The 12,125-nt window shown below is 46.3% G+C and overlaps 1 protein-coding gene across 2 annotated transcripts in view; it reads left to right on the top strand.

Annotated features, from left to right (window-relative positions):
- VWA8 (von Willebrand factor A domain containing 8) overlaps positions 1–12,125 on the top strand; it is a 407,445-nt gene that overhangs the window by 358,398 nt on the left and 36,922 nt on the right. For both annotated transcript variants that reach the window (XM_008260014.5, XM_051850641.3), the window contains 2 exons: positions 1,620–1,776; positions 9,536–9,644. In XM_008260014.5, the coding sequence (XP_008258236.3) occupies positions 1,620–1,776; positions 9,536–9,644 (266 nt within the window). The remainder of the gene's footprint in view (positions 1–1,619; positions 1,777–9,535; positions 9,645–12,125) is intronic.

The following is a 12,125-nucleotide window of genomic DNA, read 5'->3' as shown; positions in this document are numbered from 1 at the left end:
TTGTGAAACTGGAAAGGACCTCGAGCTGTGTAACTGAGAGTTACTGAAATGACAGCAGGAAGTGCAGGCTTATATGTGCTAGATGCTGTTCTACACATTAACTAAAAATATCCATATCCCTGTTTGCTAGATGAGGTGGTTGAGATACAAAGAAACAAAGTATCTTTGGGGAAATCAAGACACACAGCTAGCAAACTAGCCAGGATTCAAACTCAGGCAGTCTGACTTTGCTACAGACCACACAATACAATACTATTGCTCCTTACTGTGTGATGCTATACTGTGCTGTGTTACTGTACCTACAACCCCATACAGCCCATGTTGGATTCTCCTCCAAGTTCCCAAGTCGTGTGACTGAGCACAGGAACTCTTACTAATATCCCAGTCGTTACACAGGAGTGAAAGACCAGTAGTCAAAAGTCACATGTAGGTACTTTCTTTGGTCAGCTTAGTGTTTTAAATTAATTTGCATCAGGATGTATTTGGACAAGACAAGTTCTCCTAGTTACCAAGTGTCCCTACTGTTTCTTATGATATTACCTGGCTGGCCTCATAGGCATGTAATTCGTATTTTAAACCTAAACAGTTCATATGCTGTTTTGTAACGTGTACTTAAAAGTATGTGAGCCTGAGTTAAAGTCGAAACACTGTTCTAAAGCTGGCATTGTTTATGTGTTATGTTGTTGGAAAGTAAGAGTCAAAGTTGTTGGAATAATTGGCTTCTAATCTGGACTAAGCTAGAAATGACATTAATAGGTTACTTAACTATGCAACATTTTTCTACTTTGCAAAACCCAAGAAACTGAGGCTGAGCTGTGTCCTAGTAACTTAAGGAAAAACAGGTACCATGCAAGAGAAGAGAGGCTGCCCGTTTAACTTTCCAGTGTATTCTACATGTTTATGATATTGGAGCCAATCAGGGAGGTGCAGAGGTACAAAGATAAATAAAATAGAATTGTCCTATTCATCATCTAGTGAGAAAAGAAAAATAGCTTTTGAAGAACAACATATAGAACAGAGGAGTATGGATCCCAGGGGCTGGTTCTGTGGCTTAGCGGGTAAAGCCGCCACCTGCAGTGCTGGAATCCCATATGGGTGCCGGTTCAAGTCCCTGCTGCTCCACTTCCTATCCAACTCTCTGCTATGGCCTGGGAAAGCAGTAGAAGATTGCCCAAGTCAGTCCTTGTGGGAGACCCGGAAGAAGCTCCTGGCTCCTGGCTTTGGATCAGTGCAGCTCTGGCCGTTGCGACCAATTGTGGGGGTAGACCAGCGGATGGAAGATCTCTCTCTTTCTCTCTCTCTCTGCCTTTCAAATAAATCAATCAATCTTAAAAAAAAAAAAAAAAAAAGAAGAACAAGTATGGCTCCCTCTGGAGTGGAGGCATCCAGTCCAGTGCCCTCCAGTGTGGACATGGAGTCGGGTGGGATTCGTGTGGGTGGAGGGAAGGCGGAGCATGCTGACCAGGGCCAACAGCTTTGCTTCCACAGCAGGTGTTGGGGAATTTGGTTCCTAGCTAACTACAATCACTGTACCTGCAGCACACCTTAAAGTGCTGATTCAACTTTGTTTTGTGGCCAGGTCCAGACTCACCAGTTGCATTCTCCTGTTTTCCTTCCAGGGGGACGAGACACTGCAGGCCTGGGGGGCAAAGGCGGTCCCTACCGGCTGGATGCAGGACACCCAGTGTACCAGCTCTCTGATGCTGAGAAAGACGCGGTGCCTGAGGAGGTCAAGAGAGCCGCCAGGGAGATGGGACAGAGAGCCTTCCAACAGAGGTGGGTGGGGTGCCTGTCACAGCCAGAGCAGTGCTGGTGATGACACACGCACATGCATACGTATACACACTCACATGCACACACAGAAGCACACATGTGCACAAACATGCACACACAAAACCGTGCACACACAAACTCACAAACGTGCATACGCATGTGCAAACACATGCACAGAAACATGCATGTACACACAAACACATGTGCATACATGGACACATACACATGCATGCACAGATGCACACACATACATGTGCGCATGTGTATGTCCATGTGCATGCTTCTGTGTATGATTGTTTTTATGTGTATAGGTGTGCTCATAAGTATTGTGTACATGTGTGTGCATGTGTGCATGCCTGTGCACGTGTGTATGTGTGTGTGCATGTATGTGTGTGTGTTTTTGTTTGCATGTTTGTATTTGTGTGTGCATGTGTTGTGTTCACACATGTGCTTGTGTATGCATGTGTTTGTGCATGTGTCTGCGTGTGTGTGCATATGTGTTTACACACATATATGTGTATTTGCGTGCATGTGTCTGTGCACATGTTGTGTTTGTGCATTCATGTGTGTGCATGTGTGTTTGTGTATCTTTGTGTGTGCGTGTCTGTATGCTTGCATGTGTGTGTGCATGCACATCTCTGCATGTCCACACACACAAAAGCATGCATACACACAAACATATGCAGACACACACACAAAGACACACACACACAAAATCACATACACGTTCACGCACGTGCACAAACACGCACACACAAACACACATAAACACACACACAACATAGGCTCAGCACTCAGAAACACATGTGTGCACATAAACACACAGACACATGCACTAAACACATGTTCACATACATGCACATACAAACACATACACACATGAATGCACAAACACAACATGTGCGCACAAAACACATGTTCACTTAAACACAAACATGCTAACACAAATATAGGCACACATAAGCACACAAATGTGTGCACACACAAACACACTGGCACACAAATACGCACACAGACACAAGTGCCTACGTGCAAACAGACACACACATAAACCCAGGGACACACACAAACGCACATGCACCCCAAACACACAGGTACACACAAACCACACACACAGGCGCACACACAAACATGCGCACACACACACACAAAACACACAAACACAGAACACACACAGGTACACATGAGCACATGCACATGCACACACAAACACACATACACATAAGCACAAACTTGCACATGCAGACACATGCACGCAGCCTGTCAGTGCCGATGTCGTGTGGTGCAGAGGCTGTGCCCCTGCCGTATGGAGAAAGACAGGGTTCGTGTGTTAGGCAGTGAGCGCTGGTTCCTTTGCCAGCTGCTCTCAGTGGGAGATGGCGAGTGCCTAGGCCCCTGCACCTGCGTGGGAGATGGGAGACTCCGAGGAGGCTCCTGGCTCCTGGGCTTCAGCCTGGCTCAGCCTGGGCTGTTGAGGCCATCTGGGGAATGAACCAATGGGTGGAAGACTCTCTCTCTCTCTCTCTCTCTCTCTCTCTCTTTCTCTCTCTTTCTCTCTCTTTCTCTCTCTTTCTCTCTCTTTCTCTCTCTTTCTCTCTCTTTCTCTTTCTCTCCCTCCCTGTCTCCCTCTCCCTCCCTCCCTCCTTTCTTCACTCCCTCCCTCTCCCCCTCCCTCTCTCCCTCGCCCACCCCCTCCTCTCCTCTCTCTGTAACTCTTTCAAATAAACCCATGTTCTCTAGAAGCAGCAAGTCGATGGGTAGGGCCGGCAGAGGAGCCCTAGCTTGTTCAAGGAGAGGAAGCTGTGTGTCCATATTGTCCGTGGTGGAGAGGGCCGCCTGCCCACCAGGACGAGGGGCACTGGTGGGGAGCAGCAGGCAGTGGGGCTGGATGGGGCGAGCTTGTCAGCAGATGAGGAGTTTGTCATCCAGGCTGCTGCGCCCGTGGGCTGCAGACATTCCCCAGCTGTTCTGGGCTGCCTTGAACCCACCCAGAAACCAGGAACCCACACGATGCTTTCCCTAGACAGCCATGTGTGTCCTTCCACTAACAGTGGAAAATGCCACCACGTGCTTTCAGACTGAGGGGCGGGGCTGCGGCTTGGGCAGCAGACTGATACGCGTGTGCTCTGTGAGGAGCAAGGTAGTGAAAAGGCACGTTCTAGTGCACGTGAGCTGTGAGATCCACCCCCCCACCCCGTGTGGAACATCTGGTGTCCTGTGACATGCTGTCACTTTACATTTCACATTAATACGAGGAGGTCCATTTAGGCAAAGAACCAGTTAGCTAGATGTCGTGCTCCCCCGCCCACCTGAGCTCCCGTTGTCACCGTGGTCAAAACATCACACGACATCTTCCAGTCTGACAAGTGGACAGAGGGCTCTGGCACAGCAGTAGTCCACATGGCCAGATGGCAAAGGGAGCCTGGTTCCATAAAGACCATGGCCTCGCCGGGGGACGAGCTCAGGAGGCATTTGCGATAACAGGACTACTACCTCACTGGGTGTGCTGGAGGAAGCGGGGGCCGTGGAGGAGTACAGGCACCTCTGTGACGCACTGTGCAGAATCTCACCCTGAGTAAGAGACAGTAGCAGGCCATTGTTAGAGAGCAGGTGGACCAGGCTAGGAGAAGGCGTGGGGATGAAATGAAAGTGCTGGGAGAGCCTGAGAAAGTCAGGAGCGTGCAGCACACCCAGAGAAAAACATCGCGATGTGCATGTAGAGATGGGGCGTCCATCTGACCTGATGAGTACCCATTCAGTATTGCTGGAGATGCTCCTGTGACTTTGTGTTATTGAGCCTTCAAGGCAGAAAACAAAAGGAGAGAAATCACAAAGAAAGAACCCTATGGACCCAACCTCCCAGCCCCTCCAACTGCGAGAAGGAAAATCCGGCTCTACACCCAGTCTCTACCCCGAGATCAACATGAAACTCACCCAAGACGTCCTGTTGTCTCACTGTGAACATTCCGGTGTGTCTCTATGATACGGAACGTAAAAAAATACAGACACACAATGCAAGTATTGTGTCTTGCAAAGAAGCAGTAATTCTTTAGTCATCAAATAATCCATTTTAAAGCAATTCTGCCCCTCCAGGCACATGCAGAGTGGGGCGGGGCCCTGCCATTCTTGCTTTTACAGCACCCTATACCTTTTCTCCATAATCCTTATCACTCTCTCCCACTTTATTGTTTGTGTGATTACTTCATTGTCTCCACAGACTGTGCATTTCTCAAGGGCAGGGATTTATGTTATGTGCTCCAGCACAACCCCAGGCCCCATACCCAGCACCTGGTGCATGGCAAATGTTCCTTCCCATTTGGAATCAGTAATACACACATACATGCAAGTATAGTGCCCCCTTCTAGTACTTGTTTCAGAGGCCACCTGGGATGAGGCAGCCCCAGCTATCAGCCAAGAAGGTTCACTCTGCTGCCCGGAAGAATCGAATCCTGCTGATGAATTCTTGATATCATCAACATAGAATTTAGTTATTTAGTTAATTTCATTTGTATCTTTTTTTTTTTCTATGTTTACTTTGTAATCTGCAACTTTACTGAATTGGTTTTTAAGTTCTAACAGCTTTTCTTTGGTGGAGTGTTTAGGTTTTTCCATGTATAACATCGTGTCATCTGCAAACATGGGTATTTGGACTTCCTCTTTTCCTATTCTGAAGTCTTCCTTTTTTTAAAAAAAGATTTATTTATTTATTTGAAAGGCAGAGTTACAGAGAGGTAGAGGGAGAGAGAGAGAGAGAGAGACAGACAGAGACAGAGACAGAGAGAGAGAGAGGTTTTCCATCTGCTGGTCCACTCCCCAGTTGGCCACAACAGCCAGAGCTATACTGATCCAAAGCCAGGAGCCAGGATCTTCTTCCTGGTCTCCAATGCAGGTGCAGGGGCCCAAGGACCTGGGCCATCTTCTGCCGCTTTCCCAGGCCATAACAGAGAGTTGGATGGAAAGTGAAGCAGCCAGGACTCGAACCAGCACCCATTTAGGATGCTGGCACTGCAGGCGTTGGCTTTACCCGCTACACCACAGCGCTGGCCCCTGTATCAGTTTTAAAACCCAGGTGCCTATTTCTACAGATCATAAATTGGTTAATTCAGGAAGACTAGCAGAGAGAGACAAGCATAAGACATGCATAAAATGGAACAGAAATATTACACCAACAAAAAGTGGATGAAACAGTAAGATACTCATGCACACTTAGAAAAGCATTGAGGGTGGGCTCCAGCTGTGGAAACTGCCTCCGTGACCATTTGCAAAACTAATCAGCCTCACATACTGGTTCTCAGCTTATGTTTGTTTTCCTCAAAATTGATTTTAAATTATAGTATTTAAGTCTGACCTATAAGAAAAAGCGAAATGAGAACTAAAATTCCCAGACTCTTACGTAACAATAAATATACCCTTTATAAGTACCCTGTGCCAACAAAGTGCAGCTAGTGCACAGATTACTGGGATGTGAAGCAGCTGTGCCCTGCAGTTTTGATCAGTTCTAGGAGAAGCAGGAAGAAATATTTTCAGCTAGTTTTGTGGGCTGACAGTATTAGCAATGGGGAGCTTGTGTGATCCCGAGGTTAAATTTTCCTATTTTCCTTCTCCATGCCTTGCTTTGGTCTTCATCTTTCAGAATTTGTGAGTAGCTTTGAACATCTTTGAGGTGATCTTTCTGAAATCCGATACCATCTGGAATATGATTTCCACATTTCTTCATCATTAAAATAACGTGTGTTGTGTTTTGGGGTGCAGCGTGATCACACCAGGGGTAGACCTATAACTGGAGCTAATTCTGATCTCTCTGCAAAGCCCGTTCTGCTTGAGGGGACTTACTAACATGAATACTAACAGGTGTACATGTGTGTATGTGAGCATCTGTGCAGACATGTGTGTATTTTCTGTTCCCTCTCCCCCACATCCCAGAGGCAAGCCACATCTACACTCTTTCCAGTCAGTACTAATCTCCTTTGAGGAAGAGATCTTGGCTTCCTAGGTATGAAGTGGTCAGGCACATACCCTGTGGTGTTCTGTCAGCCTTGATACTCAACACATCACTTAATCCAAGGGATCCAGAGATTGCCAGAAAAAGTATTGTTAAGAGGTCAGGTGTGTGTGTGTGTGTGTGTGTGTGTGTGGTATTCCTTTTTGATAAACATATATGTGTGTGTGTGTGTTCATGTGTGTGAGTATATATATAGAGTATATATAGTATATATAGTATACATGCTATATACATATGTATATGTATGTATGTATGTAGTATATATAACTGTATATGTATGTATGTATACTATATATACTTACATATAATATATATAGTTATATTCCTTTTTTCTTAGAGAAGAGTTAATTAGATTCAGACATGCACCTTGCAGTGTCACCCTAGGAAAACAATCATTCAGCTGTTATAGTGGCCTTGTGTGCATTTACCTTCTGATAATGTTTGCAGAGTGCTGTCCAACAGCATTTATTGAGTGCTACTGTGTGCCAGGCATTGTGCTAGGTACTTCAGATTCAAAGAAAAAATAAGATGTGATGCTTCTCCAAGAGGAATAGAACTGAAAACATGAGAGTACCTCATTTGTTATAAATGTACTTTTCACTGAATTTTTGGTTTACTTGTGCACACACACACACACACACACACAGTTGGGTTTACTGGATATCAACATAAGATGTATTCCCTACTGTGGAAGAGAAAAATTTGACAAAGACCATGACAGAGCAAAATGGATCTGTCTATTAAAGCAGTAAAATGTGCAAGTTCCAAGGTCGATGTCCACATAAGGTGTCCAAAATAGAATGGTCAATGTTCCCCAAGGGATTGGGCAAGACTTCATAGGATTTAGCCATTGATCCAAGTCTTGAAATCTGAATAGCTGATACCTAACTCACCCGATAACAGAGCAGGAGGTGCCAATCATCTCCATGGTCACTGGGGCCCAGCTTCATGTGGTTCTAATAAACATCCAGTTCTCCACCCTGTGTTGAAGCGACTCTTCCCAGTGCTCAGCCTGACAAGGAGGAATAGAAATCCTTCATTCTCCTTCAGCATCTGGGGTTTCTGTTCCGCCTCAGAACAATGAAAGTAAGAGTGTTTTAGATGAGAGTTTTAGCAGTGCACCTGCAGTCCGTGCCTCCGGCGCTGCGTACAGGGCTCACATATCTGCCCACCACAGAGCAGTATAGAAGGCCCTGTGATGATCAGGCCAGCGTAGAGGATTGTGGTATGATCAGGCCTTTGAAATATGCATTCACTATTCCTTGTCTTCATACTAGAACCTTTTATATTTATAGAAATTTATTGAAATGCATGATTAAATTAGTGGTGTGGGTGCAGTACAGCAAAACCCGAGAGAGAGCACTCAGGGAATGACCTTTCTACTTATGTAGACAAGAAGCAGAGGCAGACACACAGATCTCCCACCTGCTGGACCACTCCCCAAACGCCTACAACAGCCAGGAGCTGAGAACTGAATCTGGGCCTCCCCCATAGGCAGCAGACACCCAACTACTTGAGCCATCTCCTGCTGTCTCCCAGGCTGTGAATTAGTCGGGAGCTGGAATTGGGAGAGAATCCAGGATGGAACCCAGGCACTCTGACACGAGATGCAGCATCTCAAATGGCATCTAAACTGCTACACCAAACACCTGCCCTGCGATGCTGAGTTCTGAGTAATCCTGAATCTTATTTTTATTGTAGACATTCATTTCTATTTATTTTGTGTCAAGTACCATGGTCGGCCCTGTACGTACAAAGAGGAGAAAAGCTCAGTCCTTGTAGATGCCCTGAGGGAGCAATGAAGTGGAGAGAGAGCAGTCTGGGGGGTCAGAGGAAGTGATCATTGGTGTGAGTCTTGAAAGGTTAGTGGGAGTTAGCAGGCGAAGAGGCAGGCGAGGGGCACCGGTGGTGGGAGAGAAGCCCCTGCAGAGGCACCAAGGCATGGCCCCACTGTGTGTGCAGAGAACCGCCAGTGGCCTGGGGGTGCTGCAGCAGAAGCAGGTGGTGACAGACGACAAGAAGCAGTGAACTGGAGGGGGGATAAAAGTCAAAACCACAATAAAATCGTATTGTCCTACTTAATGTATACCACCAGCAACTTTAGGAAACTCTCATATAAGAATATATAGCAACGCATTAGTGTGTGTTCTTTGGGTCTGTTCATCTTGGTCAACCAAATATACTCCTGTAGCCTCTGTCTTAAAATACAGCCCATGGGATTTCTCTTAGGGACCTGTCACATGAATTGATTAACTGCCAGTATCACAATATCATGTCTGGGGAATACAGAAATGGTATACTATGGAGCCAGTTTATACCGGCTCACAGGAGCCAACTGTGTGCATTTCTAACTGAGCGATCGTGGTGGGAACATTTGCACAACAGAAATCAGTAAATATATACACAAATCAGCACTTTTCTTCCTGCAGGGGAGCTTATTAGCCGTTCCCCAGCACACCAGTAAGTAGAATCTCCCCTTTTTATCCAGAGACACCAGTTCTTGCCTTTTCTTCTCAGAGTCAACCTGAGGTGCCAAGGAGTGTGCTACAGCTCTAACAGTAGGTGGATGAAAGCAAAAGCCATACATGGACAAGGGCTCTTCAAAAGCTGATGGAAAATGTATTAAGAAAAAACTATGCATGGGTTTCAATAGTTTTTCACCAAAACAACCTTATCTTTGAATTCCACTTTCTCATGAACCTTTCAAAGGACCCTCAAACATGATCTAAGCTGCTGTCTTTCTTCCTCCTCCGGTTGCAGGCTGAAAGAGATCCAGATGAGTGAATACGATGCTGCAACCTATGAAAGGTTTTCAGGTGCCGTTCGAAGACAAGTGCACTCCCTCCGGATCATCCTGGATAATTTGCAGGTAATCTTCCACTTATGGACCAAAAAGATAATCTGAGTCTAAGGCTTACCACATCCCCAAAACTGTGGGAGAAGTTATCCAGACCCTCATCAGCCAGTCAGCAGAGGTTAATCAACACCAAAATACCTGCATAAAACTGTACACTCACCGCACAGCTCTGTTAGTTGATTTTTTTTCTTAAAAAATATTTATTTGCTTATTGAAAGTCATCGAGTTACACAGAGAGAGAAGGAGAGGCAGAAAGAGAAAGAGAGAGTCTTCCATCCAATGGTTCACTCTTCAATTGCCTGCAACGGCCGGAGCTGCACCAATCCAAAACCAGGAGCCAGGAGCTTCTTCTGGATCTCCAACACAGGTGCAGGGGCCCAAGCACTTGGGCCATCTTCTACTGCTTTCCCTGGCCATAGCAGAGAGCTGGATTGGAAATGGGGCAGCCAGGACTAGAACCAGTGCCCTTATGGGATGCCGGCACTGCAGGCAGGAGCTTCAGGAAAATGTTTGCCCTCTAATCCGGCCTGTCCAGGAAGCTGTAATGATACCAGTAACCCTAGCAGACATGTGACTTGCTGATCCCCACCCCCACTCACCAATGTAAAATCTGCGAGCGTCTCAGCTCCACTGAAAATTCACAAATAGAGTTCTCCTCTACAAGGCCTCTCACCATCACTGGAGGAACAGGAGAGTGTCGGCACGCAAGTTGTCCATTCTCTGCACTTCTGGCACCCTCTGCCCCCGTCCTTCTCGTGCCCCTGCATCCTACCCTTTGCAGTCTCACAAAACCATGGCTGCTTCATTGTTATTACCCTAAAAATTAAGCTGTTTCAGTATTTCCCAAGCAGTGCCTGTTATTATTTGCAGATTTTACTTTTGGAATTATACTCTTGGCCCGCGCCGCGGCTCACTTGGCTAATCCTCTGCCTGCAGCACCGGCACCCCAGGTTCTAGTCCCGGTTGGGGTGCCGGATTCTGTCCCGGTTGCCCCTCTTCCAGGCCAGCTCTCTGCTGTGGCCCGGGAAGGCAGTGGAGGATGGCCCAAGTGCTTGGGCCCTGCACCCCATGGGAGACCAGGAGGAAGCACCTGGCTCCTGCCATCAGATCAGCACAGCACACCAGCCACAGAGCACCAGCCATAGCGGCCACTTCGGGGGTGAACCAACGGAAGGAAGACCTTTCTCTCTATCTGTCTCTCTCTCATTGTCTAACTCTGCCTGTCAAAAAAAAAAAAAAAAAAAAAAGAAAGAAAGAAAATAAATTATACTCTGGTCAATTTGCACAAATAATTAAAGGCAAATATTCCCTAATATCACAAAGGAAGTCAAATCTTTTTGTCTCGGAGAGAGGGAAGTCTCATTGCAGGGGAGAAGGGCAGGGCTCGAGAGTCCAAGCATGGGCTGCCTCTGCTCTGGGAGCCGGAAGTGCTTGCAGTTGATTCCTCCAGTTACGCCTCTGCCCGCTTCGGCTGCTGCTTGGAGCTGTCCTTTTGAAGGAAGTTTTATTTTTTTTCCAGTTAGAAATTAGAAGTCCTGTGACACAGTTTTAATCCACTACCTTAATCCAAAACTCTGGGAAATCCTCTAAGCTGCATTAGAATATTGGGAAAAGTTCTTTATAATGATTAACTAGATGACCAGTTTCAAAATCTGAGGAATGTAGGAATTAAGTCATTTGCTTAAAAAAAAAGTCATATGGGGGCTGGTGTTGTGCACAGTGGGCTAAGCCATGGCTTACTATGCCAGCATCCCGTATCTGAGCACCAGTTCTAGTCCTGCTTCCAATCCAGCCGCCTGCTAATGTGCCTGGGAAAGCAGTGGTCAATAGCCCAAGTGCCTGGGCCCCTGCCAGGGGGACACCAGGCTGAAGTCCTGGCTCCTGGCTTCAGCCTGGCCCATCTATGGCTATTGTGGAAGTTTGGGGAGTAAGCCAGTAGATTGAATATCCTCTCTCTCTCTCTCTTTCTCTCTCTTTCTCTCTCTCTGTCTCCCTCCGTGTGTGTGTGTGTGTGTGTGTGTGTGTCCTTCTTCCTCTATTGCTGGGCCTCTCACATAAATGAATAAAGAAATATTTTTTAAAAGTCTATATGCAATGACGTAGGGTAAGGTTTTATATAAACTTAAGGTTTTATATAAGCTGTCTGAACAACCTGACAGTGAACAACTGAAATTTCAGCCATAGTCACTCAGTGGGCCAGGGCATGGGCAGCTGCTTGGTGAGCTCTGAGCTTCAGGGCGAGGCAGTAGTTAACTACGCACTAACGTGAGTGGTTCACAGTAGGTGAGGGGAATGGGAGATGGTGCTTGTACTAAGACTAAAAGATGAGTATAATGTAATCCTCCATTCATTTCTTAAGTCCTTGCTGCACACCAAGAATTAGGGATAGGAAAATAATGCAGCCCCTGCCCTCAAAGAAGGAACTCAAATAAGACAACTCTTCCTCTCAAATAAATAAAATATATAATTTTTTAAAATCCTTAAATAATTACG

The sequence above is a fragment of the Oryctolagus cuniculus genome, chromosome 9, assembly GCF_051225735.1.
Source record: "Oryctolagus cuniculus isolate XC-2025 breed Fujian yellow rabbit chromosome 9, ASM5122573v1, whole genome shotgun sequence".
Lineage (NCBI taxonomy): Eukaryota > Metazoa > Chordata > Mammalia > Lagomorpha > Leporidae > Oryctolagus > Oryctolagus cuniculus.
The sequence above is the reverse complement of the archived record's forward strand: the minus strand, read 5'-3'. Positions and strand labels throughout refer to the sequence as shown.